We start from the raw sequence: 25,039 nt of genomic DNA on the forward strand, positions 1-25,039 counted from the left end.
AAGCAGCAGCCACATAACCTTTCAAATCACCAATGACACTTTTTCCAGCAGGAGAGGCAAAGTCACCCACAAGAAACGCCAACAATTCTGGCCTGTTAGACAACATGGAAGGAAGACTGGTTCAAAAATACTGTCGCCAATTATCCCGGCCAACACATTCCAGCTGCATCAATGCTGATGATTCACTGTCACCATACCGTAGGGGTTCTGCATACACAGATGACTTTTATGAAAGATGAAAATACCACTCCGCATAAAGGTGGCCTCACCTGTGAATAGGGTGGATAACACAAATACCAGCATTGTGGATGCCTGGTGAAGAAACCAGTGAGAAAACTGCTCCTGATGTGGAAAGTCTGTCGCTAGTAAGCCCTGAACACGCTGTAAGTGATAAGGGTAGCAACATTTGTCATGGAGAATGTTCCACATGGTCGTCTGGCTTACCCTATAGTGGTGAGCCAACTGCCTGATACTGACACGGTGGTTGCCTTTCGCAGTTTTAATCACATTTTCCACCAAGTCTGGTGTCCAAACATTTCAGGTACATACTTCATGATTTCCTGCTTCCTGAAATAATCCTGTCTTAGACAAACAGTGAAACACTGTTGCAGACACTGAATGCTGTGGTTTTTGTAGGTGGGGATAGGTCTCCTGATACAACCTTGCTACCCGCCATCCGCTGCCATTTGCCTTTCTGTAAGTAAATACTATGTCGGTGAGCTCTCAATTCGAACATAGAACCACTGTGTACAATGATGTATAAAATCCACTACAAGAAGAGTCAGCAAGAGAAGTGAATCGGACACCGCATTACCATTTAGCATGGTGGAAGATGGCACTAGGGCATGATGTATGGGAAACAGTACCACCCTCTAGGAAGAAACCATGCATCCGGTAATTGTGGCTAAATGGTACAGTGTGTATTAGACTACAGTCTCTGTAACAATGTATGATTGAATAAATGGTCTCTAGGAAGGAAACCATGCATTTCCAGACATAAGTTCATTAGACCATTTTTGTTCTGTACCCTCTCATCAGTCAGCCCCTAAAGTTTGTACATCGTGTAAAAAATCACCCTGTATATGCAGAATTTGTTTCTTAAATATGCCAAATTAAACAATGGTAGTAAAGTCAAACTTTAAAACATATTATCATAAAACACTTCTATCCCATCAACAATACTGTCACATAGAAAAAAGTGTAATTAGATGAATGACGAACACTAACTTCACGTAATGAAGGTTTATTCAGGACCTGCACATACAAGAGCATGGAGTGAACTGCCTCCTGCTAGAACAGATGCAGTATATATACAGCTACAGAACATTCCAGTACAATGATTCTTGACATTTGTAGATACTTCCAGAATGTACTCGAACTGAATATAGAAATGAAAATTGTACAGTCCAGGTGAGTTTTGAATTCACAACCCTCCATGCAACAGTTTAGTATCATAAACACTACACCACAGTGCTACTCAGCTTCTTCTGCTACATTGCTCCCTTCTTAAGAGAACAGCGTCTCGGTGTTACATCCTCCTAGTCTGGGTACGAGTCATCAGTCCCGCATACTCCCACTCCTGATGACTGAATCTTGCCCTGGCGGTGATCTTCCTAGAACTTCTTTTGCTGCTAGACTCTTCATCATGTTTCCGCTTGTTGCCTGTTGCTGGAGCTTTGAATTTACCCTGGATTGCAGGATCCTTATAGGGCTTCATTCAAAGGATGTGAACCGTATCTCTAATAATTCGTCATCTTGTGTCGGGGCCAAAATCTTCAACTTCATAAGTAACATCAGACAACTATCTTACAAAACTTCCTGGCAGATTAAAACTGTGTGCCCGACCAAGACTCGAACTCGGGAGATGGTAGAGCACTTGCCCGCGAAAGCAAAGGTCCCGAGTTCGAGTCTCAGTCGGGCACACAGTTTTAATGTGCCAGGAAGTTTCATATCAGTGCACACTCTGCTGCAGAGTGAAAATCTCATTCCGGAAACAACCCCCAGGCTGTGGCTAAGCCATGTCTCCGCAATATCTTTTCTTTCAGGAGTGCTAGTTCTGCAAGGTTTGCAGGAGAGCTTCTGTAAAGTTTGGAAGGTAGGAGACGAGATACTGGCAGAAGTAAAGCTGTGAGGACCGTGCGTGAGTCGTGCTTCAGTAGCTCAGATGGTAGAGCACTTGCCCGTGAAAGGCAAAGATCCCGAGTTCGAGTCTTGGTCGGGCACACAGTTTTAATCTGCCAGGAAGTTTCATATCAGCGCACACTCCGCTGCAGAGTGAGAATCTCATTATGGATCTATCTTACAACCTTATAAGGTCCAAAGTAGCGCCTGAGGAGTTTCTCAGAGAGACCAACCTTCCAAACAGTGAAGATCCAGATGAGAGCACCAGGCTGGTAGACAACAGGGCGGTGGCTCACGTCATACCTTTGGTGATCATTTTCTTGGGCCTGCAGCATGCAGAGTTGAGCTAACTGCTGAGGTTCCTCAGCTCTGGTTAACACCTGGCCGATGTAGTCATCGTCTACATCATCAGGATGTAATGGAAACACAGTGTTCATTGTCATAGTAGTCGCCTCATGCCCATGCACAAGGAAGAATGGCATAAATCATATGGTGTCTTGTTTGGCGGTGTTGTAGGCAAATGTCACAAAAGGTAGCATCTCATCCCAGTTGCTCTGCTCAGCGTTGACGAACATTGATAGCATGTCAGCCAAGGTTCAGTAAGCTCGTTAGTATACGAATGCTAGGCAGTCATCATGTGATGAGTAATGTTGCACGGTTTATCAAGATTCGATTGAAAAACTTTCCCTCAATCCATAATTAACGACCTTGGGGCACCATGTTTTAATAGAAGTCTTCCACAATAAGTTTGGCTACCTCAGATGCTTCGGCTGTTTTCACAGCCTTTGTAATGGCATAATGTGTCAGATAACCAGTGCAAATAATAATCCATCTATTGCCACTAGCAGACATTGGAAATCATCCAAGGAAGTCAATCCCAGCATGCTGGAAAGGTGTTTCAGCTGGTGGAATTGGTATGAGTGGGCAAGGTGGTTTCTGAGGAACTGCCTTTCTCCTCTGGCACTCTTGACAGTGCGACACATAATGATGGGCACTCCTAAATAAACCTGGACAGAAAAATCTCTTGTGGATTCTATCATATGTCTTAATAAATCCTAAATGTCCAGCCTCAGGTGTGTCATGGAATTTCTGTACAACATCTAAGCACATGTGTTTAGGAATCACTGGTAGCCACCTCTTTCCAAACTGATCAAAGTTTTTCTTGCAAAGTAATCCATTAACAACGTTAAATTGTCCTTTCACATCCTCTGACTGATTTAAGGCAAGCATAATTTGAGATATCTTGGCATCCTTCTTCTGCTCCGCAGAGAGATCCTGGAGTGCAGTGAGACAGTCACTATCTTCATCAAAGTCTTGATGGTCTTTCGCATGATTTCTTGAGAGACAGTCGGTGTCTTGGTATTTTCTTCCACTTTTGTACACTATGGTAATGTCATACTCTTGAAGATGTAGTGCCTACCTGGCAAGTCGTCCTGTTGGATCCTTAAGACCTGTCAACCAACAAAGTGAATGACGCTCTGAACTGTGAATGGCCTTCCACAGAGATACTGTCGAAATTTGCACATGGCCCAGATCACAGCAAGACATTCTCTTTCTGTAGTAGAGTAGTTTCTCTGGGCAGGCTATAACCTTCTCTTTTCCATCAAAAGTTTGCAACAGAACAGCACCAATCCCATACCCACTGGCATCTGCATGTAGTTCTGTAGATGCTCTCTCATCATACAGACCAAGTACAGAGTCAGTTGTCAGAGCTTTTCGCAGCACATTGAAAGAATCTTTTTGAGCACCACCCGAGATAAATTTAGCATCAGCTTATAACAACTCTTTGAGTGTCCTGGCTTTGATACAAAAGTCTTTGATAAAATGATGGTAATAAGAACATAAACCGAGGAAGCTTCTCATATCTCTAATACTTTTAGGAATAGGAAATTCCATTATAGATCTCACCTTCTCTGGGTCTGGCCACACACCTTCGTTTGACACAAGGTGTCCAAGAATTCTGATTTCTTTTGCTCCAAAGAGACATTTTCTTGGATTAAGTTTCAGTCTGCCTTGTTGGAGACATGTAAGAATGGCCCTCAGTCTTTTTATATGTTCATCATATGTCACTGAGACTACTATAATGTCATCCAAATAACAAAGACACATCGTCCACTTCAGGTGTCTTAGAAGGTTATCCATCATCTGTTCAAATCTTGCTGGTGCATTACACAAACCAAATGGCATTACCTTAAACTCATACAGGTCCTCATGGGTGATGAATGCAGTTTGCTCATGATCAGCCTCATCTGCTTAGATTTGCCAGTACCCCGAGTACATGTCCATGGTTGAGAAAAACTTAGCCCCCTTCAGACAATCTAGTGTATCATCAATTCGTGGAGGAGGGTAAACATCCCTTTTAGCTATCTTATTAAGTTTCCTGTAATCAACACAGAAGCATCAACTGCCATCCTCCTTCCTGACGAGGACCACTGGTGATGATGATGGGCTCTGTGAAGGCTGAATGATGTCATTCTTCATCATTTTCTCTGCCTCATCACGAATTATTCAAAGTTCTGTTACTGACACACGGTATGCTCTCTGGCTTATTGGTTGATGGTCTCCAGTGCTAATCCAGTGCTTCACCGTCGATTTGTCTAATTTACTCTTCACCTGTGGATTGAAGCATTCAGAGAACTCTCGAAGAATGGCAAGTAGCTTCTTCTGTTGTTCCTTAATGATATCTGGTGATAGTCAAGCTAGCAGATCTTGTCTCGTAGTGGTAGTGCTAATTTCACATACAGACTCGGCATGGGAGGTTTCTATGACACTCAGCTGTTCTTCAATTAATGGCTCAGCATTTGCTATGCACATGCATCTTGGAAGGATCTGCTGTTCTCGGCGACAGTTAACTATCCACAGTTTACTGAATCCATTCTTAAACAAGACGATGACAGAGGCTGGGATGACAAAGTTATTCTCCAGTGGTATGCTTCTCTTACATTCCACTACAAGGTACATGGGTTGATGCATGGCATGACATGTGACAGTTACCTTTCTAGCGCTGACTGCAGGAATGATCACTTCATCCAGCACACATAGCCTCCACACACTCGGATGCGCATCTTCCTGCCCACAGTATCTCATCTCATCCAGCATAATCTTCGAGCGACCACAATCTATAATTGCCTGAGAAGCTTTCAAAAAGTCCCATCCGAGAATGACATCATGACTACACTCTTGTAAGCTGATGGCTTCTAAGGGCTGTGTATGGCTACTTATACCCACATGAATGGTACATCTTCCTGTAGGTTTTACATGTTTCCCATTAGCCACCTTCAGCAGAGATAATTTGTTGTCAACGAATATGGTTTTCTGCAACTGGTGATGCTACTTCTCCAAAATGACTGAAAATGATGCTCCAGAGTCCACAAGAGCTTGGGCTGGTCGGCCATCCATGAGGACATCGATGTAGTTTCCTATCATTTTTGTAGTGATCGACGGTAGAGGATTTTTCTCTTCAGTAGCCTCACCTCTAAGGAAGGTCGCACTCTTTAATTTTCCAGATTGTGGCAGCTAGGTGATCAGCTGGAGTTTCTAAATGGCGATGGAGACCTTGATCGCCGTGTTGGGGAGCGTCCTCCCCGGCGACTAGCTTGCGGCGATGGTGACCTATGTCGTCCTGCACCCACATCTTCTTGTTCATCTTCGTCGTCCCAGATTTGGCATCAGCTAAGATTGGTCTGCTGTCTTCTGGTGCAGGCATCACCAAATATCCTCTGCCTTTCTCAACAATAGTGCACCACATGTCTCGGTCATCCACAGTGGAAACATACTGGTTGGTTATCCTGGGTCCTCCAGATGTCAGTCTTCCTTGGTACCCAAACTGGTTCCTCATGCGGCATTGCAGGAATGTAACTCCGCCTGGGTCTTGACTTTTTAACCATTTTAAAGGGAAATGAAGGACAAGAGACTGGGTTCAATGTCTGTTCCACTTCCTTCCTTATGACCTCTTGAAGCATCTCAGTTTTTTGCTTGTCATGCAATCCAAGTGCCTTCTGAACTTCCTCTCTCACTATCTGATGTAGAACACTTGTGAAATCAGTTGCTTCCTCCATCACAGACATCGATACAACATTTGGAAGCCATTCAAACTTCTTGCATGTAATTCTTTTTTGGTGCATTGTCTCAGTATATTTTATGAAGTCATCTGCTGTCGAAACCTCCTTCAGGAGTATGGCTTGTACATGTCCTCAGCAACACCCTTCATGAGATGTGCAACCTTGTCTTCCTCCTTCATTCTAGGATCCACTATTTTACACAGCTCCAAGATGTCTTGAACGTTGGATGCTGTAGTTTCTCATGGACGCTGTGCCCTGCAGTTTAATTTATCTTCAGCCTTGCCTTTCTGTCGTTGTGTGTCGCCTAAATACTTGTGCAGTTCTGCCTGAAATACTTTCAAGCTTGTGAATGTCTCCTCATTGTTCTCATACCATTGCTTGGCAGTGCCCTCCAAGTAGAAAAATACTTTAGCCAAACACATGGTGTCATCCCATTTGTTAAATTTGGCTATACACTCATATACCTTCAGCCACTTGTTTAGATCTTTGGCATCGTCACCAGAGAACCTGGAAGGATGGCTCATGTGGTGGCACACAGTTTCTGTTATTGTAACATCCTCTTCTTCTTCTGTCTCCAATAGATTGTGATCTGTTGAATGTGGCTCAAACTCGGGTTTCTCGCCACGTAAGCGGTGGCTCTGTCATGGCCTGATGGGAGCCACTGTGTCATCAATAATGTGCGCTATCACAAGTTCCGATACCCAGCGTCTCCGCCAGAATAATATCACATAGAAAAAGGTGTGATTAGATGAATGACAAACACTAACTTCACATAACAAAGGTTTATTAAGCACTTGCACATACAAGGGCACAGAGCAAACTGCCTCCGTTCAGAACACATACAGTATATATATATAGCTACAGAACATTTCAGTACAGTAATTCTTGACATTCGTGGATACTTCTAGAATGTACTCGAACTGAATATAGAAATTGAAATTGTGCAGTCCAGGGAATTTTGAACTCACGACTCTCCATGCAACAGTTTAGTATCATAACCACTACACTATGGTGCTATTCAGCTTCTTCTGCAACAATATTCATCATGTCATAATTGACTCAAACTTAGAGATACAAATCTAGTTTTTTACAAATTGAAGAGAATTTAATGCTGAAAGTGAAAATTACAATAGCTCAAATGCAAAATTTTTGACAAGAGGTCTCTATTCACTTTCTGTCTCACATTTATGAAATGCATACAATGTAGTGTGTACTGAATGAGTCTGTCTATATGAGTACATAAAATTGGATATTCAATTACAACAATACAAGAAATGAAATGAAAATGGAAATAACTTTTAAATACAACTGTTCAATATATTACACACTGGTAACAATAATTCTATTTAACATTAAGGGACCTACATGAGAAACTGGAGTATTTTGAAAATGTAGCTGAGGTAAGCAGAAAATTGCTTGACATTTCAACTATTACATTATTTTGCAGCCTGAACATCATTGGTTCTGTGTGGCATGTTTGGTTAGCAATGATATATTAAATTTCCCAGTAATCAGGGTTTCTTAATGCAAAGCAAAGTTCCAAATCCACTTTGTTGTTGCTCCCGTTGCCCACTGTTTAGAGGATATGGTAAAAGAATATGACCTACTGTCATTACAAGTTATACACATGCAGGGCTGTTCAAAAAGAAGGAGCATGATTCAGACATTTATTGCTTCTGGACTCCAAAAGATAGAAACACTACTCCAGTGTTCCTGGAAATAGAAAAGTTCACATTTTTATGCATTCAATGTGAGCGCCATGTGTTACATGACAGATGTCAAAACGGTGTCTCATTTCCTGCCACAAATCGAGCAGCTGGTCTCTCATTATCAAATTCACAGCTTTAACAATGAGATATTACAGATTTTTCAGAGTGTCAGGCATAGGGGGTGTAAAAACACTGTCTTTTACATAACCCCCCAAATTCAAGTCACAAGGTATGAGGTCTGGAGACCTGGGAGGCCACCAGTGATGAAGTTCATCTTCTGCCCCTCCTCTTACAATCCAATGTCCTGGAATGGTGTCATTCAGGTAATATTGGTTGTACTGAAAGAAATTCTCTAAGCATGTCAGATGTTACTTGGATTACACCATTCCAGAACATTGGATTGGAAGAGGAGGAGCAGAAGATGAACTTCATCACCGGTGGCCTCCCACATCCCTTCCCAGGGTATCTATTACAATGAAACTGAAAGAAGGGTCCATGTGTAGCTCATAATGTTCTAGAATTCCTTGAATCTTTTGAGACGCTTTGTTTTCATGCTTCTATATTATCTAGAAAGAAACTAAAAAATTTTTAAATTTACATGTGTAAAAATATAAACGTTTTCAGCAAAATGTGCTCATGGGTGGAGGGGGTTGAGATAATGATCTCACTGATACCCCTCCCTCTTGTATCTGTGCTAGCAGCATGAATTCTGAAAACACTGATCATGCTAAATCCAGATTCCACTTTTCTCTTATGCTATCCCAAGAACAAAAATCAAAGCAATAAACTAGATGCTAGTGGTGGCTCATGCAAAATTTTACCAATGTGTTACAATGGGATAATGTATAACCTTTTGACTTACAAGGGTAGTAATCATAACTAACCTGAATATATTAATTTTACATATTTAAATTGTACTGTTTAAATGTATTTAAATTTTATAATTAATAATTTAACATTGTGAAGATTAAAACAAAATGGAAACAAGAAAACCCACTTTCAAAGAAAAATAATGACCTGATGTCATTAACAAAGCACTCATAATGCCAGAAGGGATGACTTCACATCAGAGTGTGTGCAATTGAAAACAGACAGGTGTGTCCCTGCTTTGTGTTGATCGGTTGATTGTAGCATGGCTGATCATCATTTCAGCACTAAACACTGGTTTCTATGAGGGCATGCTGAAAAGAAATGCTTCTGAATTTTTTATGTGAAAATTCTTAAAGGTTTTTAAATAAAACAAACTTTACTAATACTCTACATATTTATTCTTCATGTCTACATTTTTATTTCTCAATGATAGATCAGTTTGTTGATAGAATCACTGTAGCATGCCTGACTTTGTTGGTGAAGCCACAACTAACCTCCCCTTACACTGCTTCGTCACTATCAAAGTGAAGTCCTTGAAGATATTCTTTAAGTTTTAGAAATAGATGAAAATCAGATGGGGCCAAGTTGGGACGGTATGGAGGATGATCAATGAGAGTGAACCCATGGTGTTGGATTGTTGCAGATGCTGCAACATTCATGCTTGGTCTGGCATTTTCGTGCTTAAAGACAGGGAATTCCTTGTGTTGACAAACACTTCAAATTCAAAATTATAGTACAGCACACTGTTTCTCATGCACTAACATAGTTATGTTACACACTATCATGTTATATGCTGTAATTTGGAAACCTCAAGGGGCTGTGGACTGGAGATATGAAACAGAATCATTGCATTGGCTCAGTTGTAGGTGTAGCATGTTACAGACTTCCAGTTGTAGGTGTAGCACGTTACAGACTTCATTTCATTGATAGGATACTGGTAAAATACATTAATTCTAGAAAGGAGATTGCTTATGGAACACTTATGGGATCCATCCTAGAATATTGCTCAGTTGTGTGGGACCCATACCAAATAGGAAGAACAGAAGATATAAATTATATACAAAGAAGGGCAGCATAAATGTTCATGGGTATGCCTAATCTATCAGAGAGCATTATTAAAATGCTGGCAAACTTAAACTGGTAGATGCCTGAAGATATACATCAAGTATCCCACAAAAGCGTACTTACAAAGTTTTGAGAACCAATATTAACTGTGAAAATTGAGGAATATACTGCAGCCCCCAGTCTGTTGCTCTCTTAGAAGACATTGCGGCAGTTCAGGGCGGCGCATCCGCGTCCACTGTGTCCGGGGTGGACAACGTGCGAGCGGTACAATCCGGCCGTTACGGCCGCTCCTGCATGGCGCGTAAACAGAATTCTGGTCGCCGGCCCCTATTGCCGTCCTGTGCGTCATGCTATATACATCATGATCGGTCAGAGTGCCCCCAGCGTTGGGCCGTTTGTCGCAAGTGTAATAAAAAAGGACATATTGCTAAAGTTTGCCGCTCAGCCTCAAAAGAATTGAAGGAAGCAGGTACAGAGGACATGGACGTTGACATTCAGGAAGTTTCATTGGGCCAGGCTCCCGACGCATCGGCACGCAAACTCTTTATCGAGGTGTCGGTTTGGTCGCGCCGGTTACAACTGCAAGTAGATACGGGCGCGGCAGTTTCATTGTTGAATGCACAAACTTATTCCGACCTTGGATCACCCCCATTGGCGCCAGTTTACCGGCGTCTGTGTGGTTATGGTAAACAGTTCATTATTTCCCTACTGGGTCAATTCACTACCGACGTGACTTACAAATTAGTCACTCGGCCTATTACTTTTATTGTTGTCAGTGGTGCGAGCTCCGCTAACCTTTTTGGCCTGGATGCCTTTCAAGCTTTCAGTTTTTCTATCGCTGACACCATACAGTTGCTCTCCGAAGACGTTCTCTATCAATCATTGGAATCTTTGATCTCACACTTTCCAGATATCTTTGAGGAGGGCCTGGGGCATGTTTCAGATTTTGAAGCTCACTTAACGTTGAAGGCGTCGGCTCGCCCGCGTTTTCTACGCGTGAGGCAGATCCCCTTGGCTCTCTGACCTCAGGTAAAGGAAGAGCTAGACCAGCTGACAGCCCTAGGGGTCGTTCTTCCCATTTCTTCTAGTGAGTGGGCTTCGCCCCTCGTTATTGTAAGGAAGCCCTCAGGAAAATTGCGTCTTTGTGGCGATTTCAAGGCCACCATTAATTCCCAATTGGTGGTGGATACCTATCCTTTGCCTCGTGCTGATGAATTGTTCTCTGCCGTGGTGGGAGGCCAATATTTTTCGAAAATCGATCTTTCGGAGGCTTATCATCAGATACCACTTGATGAGGACTCCAAACGGCTGGCGGTCGTCAACACCCCGTTTGGCCTTTACCAATACCAGCAGTTGGCCTTCGGAATATCCAGTGCCCCAGTGATATTCCAGTGTTATCTTGAGTACGTCACGTCGACAATCCCTCATTGAATTAATTACCTGGATGACATAATTGTCACAGGCCGCAGCACGAAGGAACACTTGCACAACCTTCGGACACTCTTTCTCAAATTCAGGTCTGTGGGCTTGCGTTGCAACCTGCATAAGTCAAACTTCTTCCAACCGTCCATTGAGTATGTGGGCTACACCATCTCCTGGCACAGCATCCAGCCACTAGGAAGTTTGGTCCAAGGTATCGTCGACCTTCCTCGGCCTGCTTCGCTGAAAGAGTTACAAGCTTTTTTAGGCAAGATAGCCTATTACAACCGGTTCATTCCCAGGGCTTCCACCATATCCCACCCCCTGTACTGCCTTCTGCGCAAGGGTGTTCCTTTTGATTGGTCGCCTGCATGCGAGCGAGCGTTCATCTCGTTGAAGGGCCTCCTCACGTCAGCACCTTGTTTGGCTACTTTTGACCCCCATAAGCCGTTGGTCCTGGCTACAGATGCTTCGCAGTATGGGGTGGAGGCGGTCCTGGCCCATCACAACGCAGACGGTTCCGAGCAACAACTGGCGTTTGCATCTAAAACTCTTAGTCCCGCGCAGGCCCATTACTCTCAGGTGGAAAAAAGAGGCTTTGGCCATTGTCTACGCTGTTACCAAGTTTCACCCTTTCTTGTATGGCACGCAGTGTCAGTTAATCACTGACCATAAGCCGTTAATAACGTTATTTGGCCCCGCCTCTCAGATTCCGGATAGGGCGGCCCACAGACTACAGCGCTGGGCCTTGTTCCTCTCTAAGTACCATTATGACATTCATTTTCGCCCTACCGGACAGCATGCCAACGCCGACACTCTTTCCCGTCTTCCGGTGGACCCGGATCCTACGTTCGATCGCGAGGAGATTATGTGTTTTCATTTGGATGTGGCGTCCCGCCAAGTGGTTGATGGCTTCCCGATCACTAGTTCTCGAGTCGCCAGGGAAATGGCAGCCGATCCGGTTCTCCGGCAAATAGTTCTCCTCATTCAGCAGGGGTGGTCATCCCGCCCTCCAGGCCGGGCCTCGGACCCTCTTCGTAATTATTTTATTCTACGAGACCATCTCTCGGTCTTGGAAGGAGTTCTCCTTCTGGCTACCAATGATACAGCTCCTCACGTGGTTGTTCCTGCAAGTTTACGAAGGGAAGTCCTCACGTTATTACATGCAGGGCACTGGGGTGTTTCCCGTACTAAAACCTTGGCTTGCAGACATGTGTACTGGCCCGGTATTGACAGAGAAATTGAGCACTTGGTGGCCGCCTGTTCCCAGTGTGTGAGCCAACAGGCATCTCCCAGGGCAGCGTTCTCTTCATGGCCGCCGGCAACCCAAGCATGGGAATGGGTTCACGTCGATTTTGCAGGCCCGTTTCTCAATGGCTTTTGGCTCATTGTCATTGATGCTTATTCCCGATTCCCATATGTGGTTCGCTGCTCCTCAACCACTTCAGAAGTTGCAATCCAGGCACTAGCCAAAATCTTTTCTGTGGAAAGTCTGCCAATCACCCTGGTCTTGGACAATGGACTGCAGTTTATTTCGCAGACCTTCCAGGATTTTTGTAGGCGCTTCGGTATTCGGCACGTTTGCTCTCCTCTCTTCCATCCACAATCGAATGGGGAAGCCGAGCACATGGTGCACACATTTAAGACGCAGATGAAAAAGTATGTGCACGAATTTCCTGTGGAGGAAGCATTGACGTTTTTCCTGACGGCATACCGGACCACACCAATAGGAGAACGCAGCCCCGCAGAGCTCCTCCATGGGCGCCAACCTAGGACTCTGCTGCACCTCCTCCGGCCTGGTCCTCGCCAGTCTTTGCAACACGGAGTACCTGGCTTTCCACTGGGTATGTCGGTCTGGGCCCGTGGGTTTGGTCGCAATCCACGTTGGATACCGGTGGTGGTCCTGCGCCGAAATGGCCACCGGCTCTATGCCTTGCAGGTGGGGGACCGGGTGGTACGTCGTCACCAAAATCAGCTACGTCTGCGTTTGGGCACCCACCCTCCGACCTCTCGGACACCAGCTTCCCCATTGCCGGCACCTGTGTTGGTTTCTCAGGGGACGTTACCACCTCTCCCCACTGTGACTCGGCTGCATTGTGATGGTTCTCAGCCTTGGCAGCCTCCAGTAGCTCCAGCACCAGCATCGCCATCGTTCGAGATGCCCCAGCGAGAACCGGCCCCCCTCGCAGGCCCGATTTCTCAGGAGGCTGGTTCACCTGTGGTCGTCCCTTCCCCATCGTCCCCGCCACTGGGTCTTGCCCCTCCCGAGGTGGAACAGGATCTGGAGTTCGACAGTTTGTCGCCCGTTCTGTCCCGGGCTCCAGTGGTGGGACGACGGGGGCCTCTTCGTGTGGGTCACTTCCAGCCATATTCGAAGGTTCTGGCTCGAGGGTTGGCAGATCCCCTCGACTCCGGCCTTCCAATGGATGTGGAGGTCATCGCTCCTGCCCGACGCTCCACCTTCCGACGCAGTGGATCACAGTGGCTTCACCCCCCGAAGGAGGAGGAGTGCAGTAGCCACCAGACAGATCGCGGGAGGCGCACATCGGCACGGCGCGTCACGGACGGTAGTTGCCGCAAGTAGAGCCCCGTCCACCAGAGGGCACGCGAGAATACGGACGCGACCTCTGATGGCGTAACAACAACAACAACTCAGGCAGCACGGGCTGTGCCCAGTCAGTTAACATCGGGCCTGCCTAGGACTCAGTCCCTGTCTATGCTAAGTGAAGTGCTACGTAAACGTGAACAGTGTTACTACACTTATCATCTCATTTTCAGTGGCACCTTGAACACTAATCCTCCTCAGATTAGTTTAGGCAACAATAAAATTTGAGTACAAGTGGATGTATTAGGTGTTAATACAAATTCCAAGAATACATTACTGATATCATACTGAATGAGTGTCTGATAGTCTGGGGTACCATCAGACTTGCTCCATATTGCAGGCCCCCTTTACACTGACCATGGTGCCAGGGATTCTGTGGACTCTTCCATCAGTGCATTTCCACAACTGTATTCCAGCAGGCCAGTCTTCATCTGTATCTTGAAAGGAATGTTAAAAAACAGTTCTTGTCCAGAAAACAAATCCTGTTTCTTCTTTGGTATCCCCATTTACCTGATATGTTACCCACAAATTATTTGTGAGATTTTGTTAGCCAATGTCCTGATGTCCTATATTGCATACAGAGACACTTTGTACCCTCATACAAGTTACCAGGATTGCCAGTCATCAGTTACACATTGAAAGCCATTAACTACATGCAGAAACTTTCACTGCACCACATAGCAGCTTCATAGCTACTATTTTTGGACTGTAATATTAATTTAATGTATTGTATGTTTACTCTCATCTTCATGTCCATTAGATCACTCAGGATAATATAATGTAGCTAGGAGGATGCTATCTCAAGATTTGAATAAATTAATAGATATTACCAGGATAGCTAATTATTATCATCAGTGTGATGAATACTAAATATTTAGGCCACAGACTCAAGTATGATGCTCTCATCATTGACAAATGACTCACAGTTTTTAAGTTAGTATGTTAGTTCCATGTTCCATGGGTTATTTTGCAAAATAAATTGTAACAATTTGGAACAAGTCATTTTACATTCTGATGGCAAATAATTTTTTTATATAAACAGATGTGAGTTAGTAACGCCTACCCACCACCTTTCACATTGTACAATGAACTATGTGAAATAGGTTCATATCCACATATACATACTTACCACACAAACCTCTATGAAATGCATGGTAGGGGATATTTCCCATTGAATAACATATTAAGGTACATCTGTTGGTTACATAAAGTATAATTATGGTACTATTGAGACTTTTATGTGCTGATATTAGTCATTTCTTGTGTGGGCCTAGGATGGGTTTCACTAGAGTTTTGTAAGCATTCTCCTTTGTAAAAAGGCTACATTTTCCCGACTATCGTATGAATGAAACCTCACCTTACATGCAATTGAGCTATTGTGATATTTCCATTCCATATTGCAAAATACTCTTACACCCATGTATTTATACGAATTGATCGATTCCAATTGCAACTCACTGATACTGTAGAGATAGGATAGTATGGATTTTTTTTTTTTTTAAAAAAAGGAGCACTGTTTTACATTTTTAAACATTTAAAGGAATCTTTGCACCATTTTGAAATCTTACCAGAGTTGAGTGGATATTTGTGAAGAGTGTTTTTATCAAAGAGTCTGAGGTTGCTGATAATATTGCCCACCAGCTGAATATACAACATCAACGATAAGGGCCCCAACAGACTTCTCTGGCCCTGACACAGACATGAAGTTGCTTCTTCATTTGTTGATTAATCTTCATCCAAGATAACACTCTGTGTCCTCCTTACCAAGAAATCCTCAACTGAGTTACAGATTTTGTTCGTGCATGCTAGTCTCCTCTCTTTGCTTCAGCGTCCTGCATATTGCAATAGACTGTTTGGTCTTAACTTTTATCTTTCTTTGCATGAGCTAGTTTATAATCTATCGGGGGTAATATTCTATCTTCATTTTTAACAACAGCAAGAGATGGTAACAAAGGTATTTACAAATTTATTACTGATACACTATAAAATACACATTATGTTACCTGCGTTTCACAACTTTTCGTATTACATGACCTAGGGTTTGAATTACAAGCTCATTTTCCACAAAATTGAAATACAATTTCTGGAAAGTTGGCTTAAAACCCAAAAGCTAGGTTACATAAGATAAAATGCTGCGAAATGTATGTTAAGAATTTCGTGTTTTGCTATGTTAAAATATATTGGTATAGGTATATTAAATGTTCAGTTTTCTTACAGATGCAAGGAAAACTGAAGCAGAAATAACAAATGAACTAGTAAAGATGGTCAGGGAACTTATTGGTCCAATTGCTGCCTTTCGTCTAGCTGCACCTGTAAGGGGACTTCCACGAACACGCTCTGGAAAGACATCTCGAAAATCAATTGCAGATTTAGCAAGAAATAAGTTTGTGAAGGTATTTAAATCTTTCTATATTGTATTGTAAGTGTATAGATCTCCTTGGTGATCTTCAAGGTTTTAGAAATCTTTTTCTGTATAAATCAGATTTTCAGTATCCTGCTGATAATTTGTCCAGCATGTTCTGCTAATTCATCTTGTCATGTTAGTCTGGTAGATCACTGCAATAACTTTTAGTTAACAGTAATATCACAGAAGTAGTCCTTCAATTATGAAGATGGAAGGTACAATAATTGATACATGTTGCTTACAAATATTTAAATATGGCTATTACAGGCTGGGAGAGGTCAAGTATTTGTAACTGGAGATGTACAGATAAACAGAGTAGAAAAAAAGGGATTTTAGCAGATTATTATCATTCCTCAATTACAGAGTAATTTTTTATTGGTGAAATATGACTGAAGGAAAATTATTGTTGAATTACAGTCATCATATTACTGAACAAATGTTGTATTCAACTCACTTAGCAATTACTGATTGCTTTTTAATTATGACCTATGGTAGGATTTGTCAATGAGGCATTGTATTATTAAATGATTAATATCAGAAGGCACATGGAAATGCTTATGTCTTTCATTGTGTAAATGTCATCACATGCGGCAAGGAAGGCAGGGGTCAATGAGGATATAAAATGCATTTCATTGTGACCAAGTAACTTTCTAACATTTTTATTCAAGGACCAAAGTTTGAATGTTGGGTTTATGTGTACTGCATATTCTAATTCAAAACAACAAAAGTTGGTCAGTAGCAATATCTGCATTTTTGCCTGAACGTGTTTGGTTGGCTCATGAACATCAAGCATTCCCATTCAGTATCATTACTAGTAATTAGATATGCTGCCTTTCCATTAATTTAATAAAAATAAAGTAATTTTTGAGCCCTAACCTAACCAAAAACATTCCATTATGAAAAGGTCAGTATGCATCCACAAAAAATAACTTTACGCACAAGCTGGCACAAAGAGGTTGTTATATGCTATGAATCGCTTCCTCTGTGTGACCACCATAGACAACATTTATTGCCACTATACGAGATATGTTGCAGTTGTGATCTAATAAAAACAACCAAGAAAACTCTGCCAGCATATGAATGCCTGTCAGCATGCCGCTGTTCTGAAAGAAGACTTTATTCAAGGGTGTGACTGGGAAGTCATTCCTCACCATGCTTAATCTCCTGATTGTGAGAACTCAAATGTTCAGATTTAAAACAAAGGTTATGAACATATGCATCATACTAATGCAAATAAATTACACATTCATGATTATCTTCTGAAGAAAGTTCAAGTTTAATAAAGCAAAAAGTATCTAAAACATGAGAGTGTCGTAGTCTTCATGAATGACTAAGATGTTATTCACATTTGACCTCAAAACACACTGTGCCCATGTGTAGTTTTGTGCCATACACAAGTAGCTCTTGAGAACTACCATTTAAATATGGAAATTGGGCATTGGAAGTAGATGAACAAAGAAACAAGTTATTGAATGCTGCACAGTAAGGAATCAAATTGTGTATAAAAAAACTTAAAATTATGTCAAATGGAGTGGAAAAATTCAGATATTAAGGCATGTGGACTGGTGAAATTTCATAAGATTTTGACTTACAGGTCTATGGTTACTGTATCAAAGTTGTGGGAAGACTGCTGGAGATATTTTTTTAAGATGTTGTGCCTGATTTTCTACCTGGTTGCTTGCAGCTCAGTTAAAGAAGAGGACAAATGCTGACAAAGTATACCAGTTCTCCTGCAAGATTGTAGTCAATGGCTAAGGCAGGTTTTACTTTAGAATGCACAGATTTCACAACTAAGCTAATGTGCATTTGCTGTGTTGGCCACTCTCTCATAATGGCTAATGCACTCAACTTGCAATGGGAAAGCTAAAATTAGTTATAGCTTGTACATGAAGCCATCTTGTTAGGCTGAAAAACTTACATTTCAAATGAGAATAATTTCATTGAAATTACAAGAGAATATCAGGTGAATTCAGCATCACTCCTGGGCTTATGTTGATACTCAGAGAGTGACCAAACATTTTGCATGATATAGTCAAGTCTCAGTTATACTAGCAACAAGAAGATAATGATTCACTAGACATCTGTTTCTTTAATGGAACTCAAACACCTCACACTTGTAAAAGACATCCCAGATAAACAACAAAGACTCACTGTGAGAAAAGTATTTGCAGCAGTATGCCCTATGCCTACATCTTTTCGTATATGATTTAATTCAAGAAAGCAGATGAGGGCAAGTTCACTTATATCAGGAAGAATCTGAACCACATATTGGTAATTCTGCTCTTCTTTTTTTTCAAAAATTTCCAGAACTGTTTCACTGAACAAGATCATACTGTGGTTCCTTCTTTAAATCATTGCACAATTATCTAAATGAAAACTAAAAAAAGTAAACTCCGTCCAAACAGGTCTTGGAAGGCCCAACAGCACCGACCGGCTGCCATGTCATCCTCAGCCCTCAGCCCACAGGCATCACTGGATGTGGATATGGAGGGGCATGTGGTCAGCACACTGCTCTCCTGGCCATATGTCAGTTAGATTGGAGCTGCTACTTCTCAATCAAGCAGCTCCTCAGTTTGCCTCACAAGGGCTGAGTGCACCCCGCCTGCCAACAACACTCGGCAGACCGGATGGTCACCCATCCAAGTGCTATTCCCGCCCGGCAGTGCATAGCTTCACTGATCTGACGGGAACCGGTGCTACCACTGTGGCAAGGCCGTTGGCAATTCTCTAAATGACATATACCAAAATAAGTGACCATGGAATAGGAAATAAACTGCAGTCATTCAACAGGAGAAGGCTACTGGACCTGATGCGATCCTAGTATGCTTCTACACAGAATATGCAGGAGAACTTGCTCTTCTTCTAGCAGCAGTGGTAGAGGAGTGAAGCATTGCTAATGACTGGGAGAAAGCACAGGTCATTCTTGTTTTCAAAAAGGATCATCAATCAGACATACAAATCTAAAGGCCTATATAATGACAATGGTCAGTTGTAGAATTGTGAAACATGTTCTGTGTTTGTGTATTATGACATTTCTGGAGGCCGAAAATCTCCTCTGTAGGAATCAACATGGATTCTGAAAATCACAGTTGTATGAAACTAAACTTGCTATTTTTATCAATGAGATGTAGAAAACAGTAAATACCAGTGCTGAAATTGATGCCATGTTCCTTGACTTTGGAAGACATTTGATACAGTTCCACACTGCTGCCTGATAAACAAAGTATGAGCATATAGAATATCAAACCATCTGTGTGACTGAATTGAAGAGTTCCTAGCAAACAGATTACAGCATGTCATTCTTATCAAAAACAAATCTTCAGAAGTAAAAGTAACTTCTGGCATACCCAAAGGGAGTGTTATAGGATCATTAATTTCCACAATGTATATAAATGACCTAGAGGGTAATATTAGGAGTTCCACGAGGCTTTTTGTGGGTGCTGATGCTGTATACAAGGAAATTGCAACTCTACAAAATTGTAGTAAAATGCAGGAAGATCCTTAGATGATTCATGCATGGTGCAGGGATTGACAGTTGATCCTCAACACAAGCAAATGTAACTATTCTGTACAAGCAGGTAGAAATACCCATAGTTGTATGATTATGTAACTGCAGAACAGATACTGGAAGTAATCGCATCCATTAAGTATTTGGGAGTATGTTTACAGAGTGACAAAGTGGAGTGACCACATAATACTAATCACAATTAAGGCAGACATCACACTGAAATTTGTTGGAAGAATCCTCAGGTGTCCTGAAGAATACAGAATACAGATGCAAATGTAATAACAACTTCATTATGAACACAGTAAACAAAAGTTGTAGACTGACAACCATGACCCTGTTCACCTCACATCTCTCCTGCCCCTGACCCCCCACTGTCCACCTCCCTGCTCAACCCCTCTCTCTGCTCCACACTCACTCCACTGCAAATCATTGTTGGATCTTGGGTGAAGCAAATCTGCTGGCAGGCTCAGAGGACCATATGATGCTGACCAACCACTGTGTCAACCTCTACTAAATGACATAATATGGACACACTATGGCAACAGGACACCATTCTCCCAGCTGTTGTCAGTTTCCCATACATTGGACACACTACTTCACTTCTCATTCAGACAGGTTCTCTGTTGTCACTAGGTACACCTCATTCCAGTAGTTGCAGTGCAGATGCAAGATGTTCCCTGTTAGGCACCAAACTGTAGTGACCACAAGTAGCTGTCGAAAAACCAGTGTGAAATATAAACATTTCTTGCTTCTCAAGATGTGCCTGAATCTTTTGTGGGTGTCATAGGGTTTATAGTTGGCTTTGGAGACAGATTTGGCTTGTGGGGAAGCTGCAGACACACCAGCAGTGGTCTTAAAACAGTCCTTTATTAATTGATTCAACTTAGAAGGGAACATTCCCAAGTGTCAATAAATGGTCTTGATGAAACTTGAGGGTGCGTAGAGAGGACAAAATAATGCAGTACATATTTTTTTGTTTGTGACCAATTTCACTTTCAAGGGTAAAATACATCCAGAAAGGTAATTTGGTATATCAGGTTTGGAGGGACTGTATTCAAAATGGTGATATATAAAAACTTTTTCTCATATAAAAGTTGACATATGATTAACATTCTCGCAAACTGTATAATCAAATTTTGAAAAATACCCCACCACCAAAGTAAATAACTACACTAATAATGAATGTTTAAATATCTTCATTAGGTATGTTGAAAATACTCTGACAGAACATTTTGTACGGTATATTTTCCAAAAATAGTATTTCAGAAACAGGTTTTATTACAGAAGGCTGTATGTAGCATCAAAGCTTTTTAAATTTATGTTTTAACAAAAGTTTTCACTTTTCAAAATTAATTAATGGTGTAATATTAATTAATTCTGAAAAGTGAAAACTTTTGTTAAAACATAAATTAAAGAAGCTTTGATGCTACATACAGCCTTCTGTAATAAAGCCTGTTTCTGAAATACAATTTTTGGAAAATATACCGTACAAAATGTTCTGTCAGAGTATTTTCAACATACCTAATGAAGATATTTAAACATTCATTATTAGTCTAGTTATTTACTTATGCTGTTTATGTTTTAAATTGTTATTTTACATTTTAATTGTTTTAGTTTACTGTTTCATGCATGTGTATTTTATTATTGAAAATAATAAGTAACTTCCAGAATGAGATTTTCACTCTGCAGCGGAGTGTGCGCTGATATGAAACTTCCTGGCAGATTAAAACTGTGTGCCGACCGAGACTCGAACTTGGGACCTTGCCTTTCGCGAGCAAGTGCTCTACCATCTGAGCTACCAAAGCACGACTCACGCCCGGCCCTAACAGCTTTACCTCTGCCAGTATCTCGTCTCCTACCTTCCAAACTTTACAGAAGCTCTCCTGCATACCTTGCAGAACTAGCACTCCTGAAAGAAAGGATATAGCGGAGACATGGCTTAGCCACAGCCTGGGGGATGTTTCCAGAATGAGATTTTCACTCTGCAGCGGAGTGTGTGCTGATATGAAACTTCCTGGCAGATTAAAACTGTGTGCGGACCGAGACTCGAACTCGGGATCTTGCCTTTCGCGGGCAAGTGCTCTACCATCTGAGCTACCGAAGCACGACTCACACCCGGCCCTAACAGCTTTACCTCTGCAGAGTGAAAATCTCATTCTGGAAACATCCCCCAGGCTGTGGCTAAGCCATGTCTCCGCTATATCCTTTCTTTCAGGAGTGCTAGTTCTGCAAGTTATGCAGGAGAGCTTCTGTAAGGTTTGGAAGGTAGGAGATGAGATACTGGCAGAGGTAAAGCTGTTAGGGCCGGGCGTGAGTCGTGCTTCAGTAGCTCAGATGGTAGAGCACTTGCCCGCGAAAGGCAAGGTCCCAAGTTCGAGTCTCGGTCGGCACACAGTTTTAATCTGCCAGGAAGTTTCATACCAGCGCACACTCTGCTGCAGAGTGAAAATCTCATTCTGGAAACATCCCCCAGGCTGTGGCTAAGCCATGTCTCTGCTATATCCTTTCTTTCAGGAGTGCTAGTTCTGCAAGGTATGCAGGAGAGCTTCTGTAAAGTTTGGAAGGTAGGAGACGAGATACTGGCAGAGGTAAAGCTGTTAGGGCCGGGCGTGAGTTGTGCCTCGGTAGCTCAGATGGTAGAGCACTTGCCCGCGAAAGGCAAGGTCCCGAGTTCAAGTCTCGGTCGGCACACAGTTTTAATCTGCCAGGAAGTTTCAATAAGTAACTTGTTATTATGATACAAAATCAGTACAATAATGATGATCTGTAATAAATGCTTATAACACAATGTTTTATTACACCATGCACATAAAATGAACAAAATTTCTTCACAAAATGTACATAACAGAGAACACAATATAAATCAAAATTCAGCAGGATTTCAAATGTTTGCAGGTGATCCTTTATATATTCTGATTCATATCAGGCACATTTCAGCACACTGGAAAGCTGTGGCAAAAAGAATTCATTGTGTTCTAATGACTGCAACTTAATTATGTTGTGTATTAAGTGGTGATTGACATCAAACAGAACTAGATCTAAAAATCTTCTCACAAAGTTCTTCCAGTATTAAAAGCTGTATATGTAGCAAGTCTGTACCTGTTCTGCTGAGTCCTTTGCAATCACCTAATGAACAAGTTGCTTGTCTTCAGGTATGATGGTCAAAATGGTTTTTTCACACTGACCACCAGCCTTTTCATAATTTTATAAGAAAATAGTGGTGATTTTGGACCAAGAGTTATAGAATCTGCTTTTGAAGCCCCAAATGTCCTCGTGACAGCACCAAAACCTGATAAATAAAAGTCTGACCAGGTCAAAAGATATCTGAAAGATGTGTTCTTCCCCAGCATGGGAGAAAAATCTGTATTATTATTAGATGCTTATGTCTGCCAGTGTGAAAGAATCATATAGAGCATTGTACCTGAGGACGAGGTACTTCTTCATCAACATACTGAAATATGCCTGATACAAATCAGGATATTTAGAGGATCACCCATGACAATTTGAAATCCTGCTGAATTTAGTTTTATAGTGTGTTCTCAGTTGTGTATATTACATTAAGAAATTTCATTAATTTTATGTGCATGGTGAAAGAAAACATGTTTTAAGCATTTAGTTGCATATTACCATTACTGTAATGATTTTGTATCTTTAATGAGTTACTTATTATTTCCAGTTAACAAAATACACATATGTGACATGGTAAACTAAAAAATCAGAAAAAAAAGAATTTAAAACATGAAACAAATATTACTAAAATAAATAACTAGACTAATAATGAATGTTTAGATATTTTCATTAGGTATGTAGAAAATACTCCAACAACACATTGTGTACAGCTTATTTTCCAAAAATAGTATTTCATGAATCAGCTTTATTACATATGGATGAATGTAGCTTCAAAGTTTCTTTAGTCTATTGTGTAACAAAAGTTTCCACTTTTCAAAATTAATTAATGGTGGGGGTAGGGGGGAGCATTTTGCAAAATTTCAAATTATTACAAAATTCTATTATGCAGTTTCCAAGAACATTAATACATATTAAATATTATATGAGAATCATTTTTTATATATAATTGTTTTGAAGATACTCTCTCCAAATCCAAAATGCCAAATTACCTTTTGGTACATGTTTTACCTCCTTAAAAGCGAAATTGGACACAAACAAAAAGTATGTATTGCATTATTTTGCACCCTCTACACAACTGCCAAGTTTCATCAAGATCATTGATTGATGCTTGGGAATGTTCCCTTGTTAGTTCCACCACATACTGGTAAGAAGTGGCTATAACATGCATGAGGATGAGCACAATTAGGTGTTTAATTAATCCATCCAATCTGTTTAGTGATTTGAGTTTGTTTCAATCCTCATTTTATATTCTGGCATTGTAGCCCCAAGCATAAGAACAGCCGGAGATGCCTGGACATGACCTGTTTAAACAGAGGTGCTGGCTCAATGACAACAACCTAGACACTTCGTGTGACTCAGCTTCAGCATGGTGCAGGTCGACGTGGCAACATCTTGTAGATTGCTGCAGGTTGCAGCATCACAGCAGCATGGTGCTTGTATTTTGTAGAGTCAAAATCTGGACCCAGGCAGCTGCTGGACTGTTGACCACCAGGGATGGGCAGATGGGCAGAAGCCCCTCATTCACAGCCCAGTGATGGCATTGTGATGGTGAGGATTCCATTTGACACAGAGTGTGCATCATATTGGTCATCTCATTGAATGATGACAGGCTGGTTCTGACAGGCTTAAATGCTGCTGCTGCCCGCTGACTGTATGGGAGTTGAGGTGTTTGTGTGTCGTGCTCAATCACCTGAAATGAAGGCAATGAGTGGCTGTCAAAACCAGCAGTAGATCATGCTGTATTACCTCCCGGTGACCAGCCTGGCATTAGGAAGGCTGTGATGTGGAAGAAGTATAGATCCGCCCAGCACATGGGCTGCTGACCAGGGCTGGCTGATTCCAACATAGACTTATTACTATCCTGGGACTCTGTCACTGGCTCCAAGCACCATTATAACTTTTTCCCTTTACACAGCCCTCCCACTAAACAAAATCCAAGGTAGTACTGGGAACTCAAACTCAATCCTCTGCTTGACAGCTAGACATGGTGACCACTCAGTTACAGAGGCAAAATCCCACATTTCCCCTTTCTTTGGTGTTGTATAAATTATATTCCTGAACACAAGTGTCTGTTCCTATATCTGAATACATATCATTGAATGCATTTTGTGAAGAGACAAACCAGAAAGGCTTCACACTGACAACAGC

At 41.8% G+C, this 25,039-nt stretch overlaps 1 protein-coding gene across 1 annotated transcript in view; it reads left to right on the plus strand.

The window, feature by feature from the left end:
- Positions 1–25,039, plus strand: part of LOC124722896 (acyl-CoA synthetase short-chain family member 3, mitochondrial) — a 320,410-nt gene that overhangs the window by 284,397 nt on the left and 10,974 nt on the right. Inside the window, exon 13 of the mRNA XM_047248037.1 lies at positions 16,068–16,243. Within this exon, the coding sequence (XP_047103993.1) occupies positions 16,068–16,243 (176 nt within the window). The remainder of the gene's footprint in view (positions 1–16,067; positions 16,244–25,039) is intronic.

The sequence above is a fragment of the Schistocerca piceifrons genome, chromosome X, assembly GCF_021461385.2.
Source record: "Schistocerca piceifrons isolate TAMUIC-IGC-003096 chromosome X, iqSchPice1.1, whole genome shotgun sequence".
Taxonomy (NCBI): Eukaryota; Metazoa; Arthropoda; class Insecta; order Orthoptera; family Acrididae; genus Schistocerca; species Schistocerca piceifrons.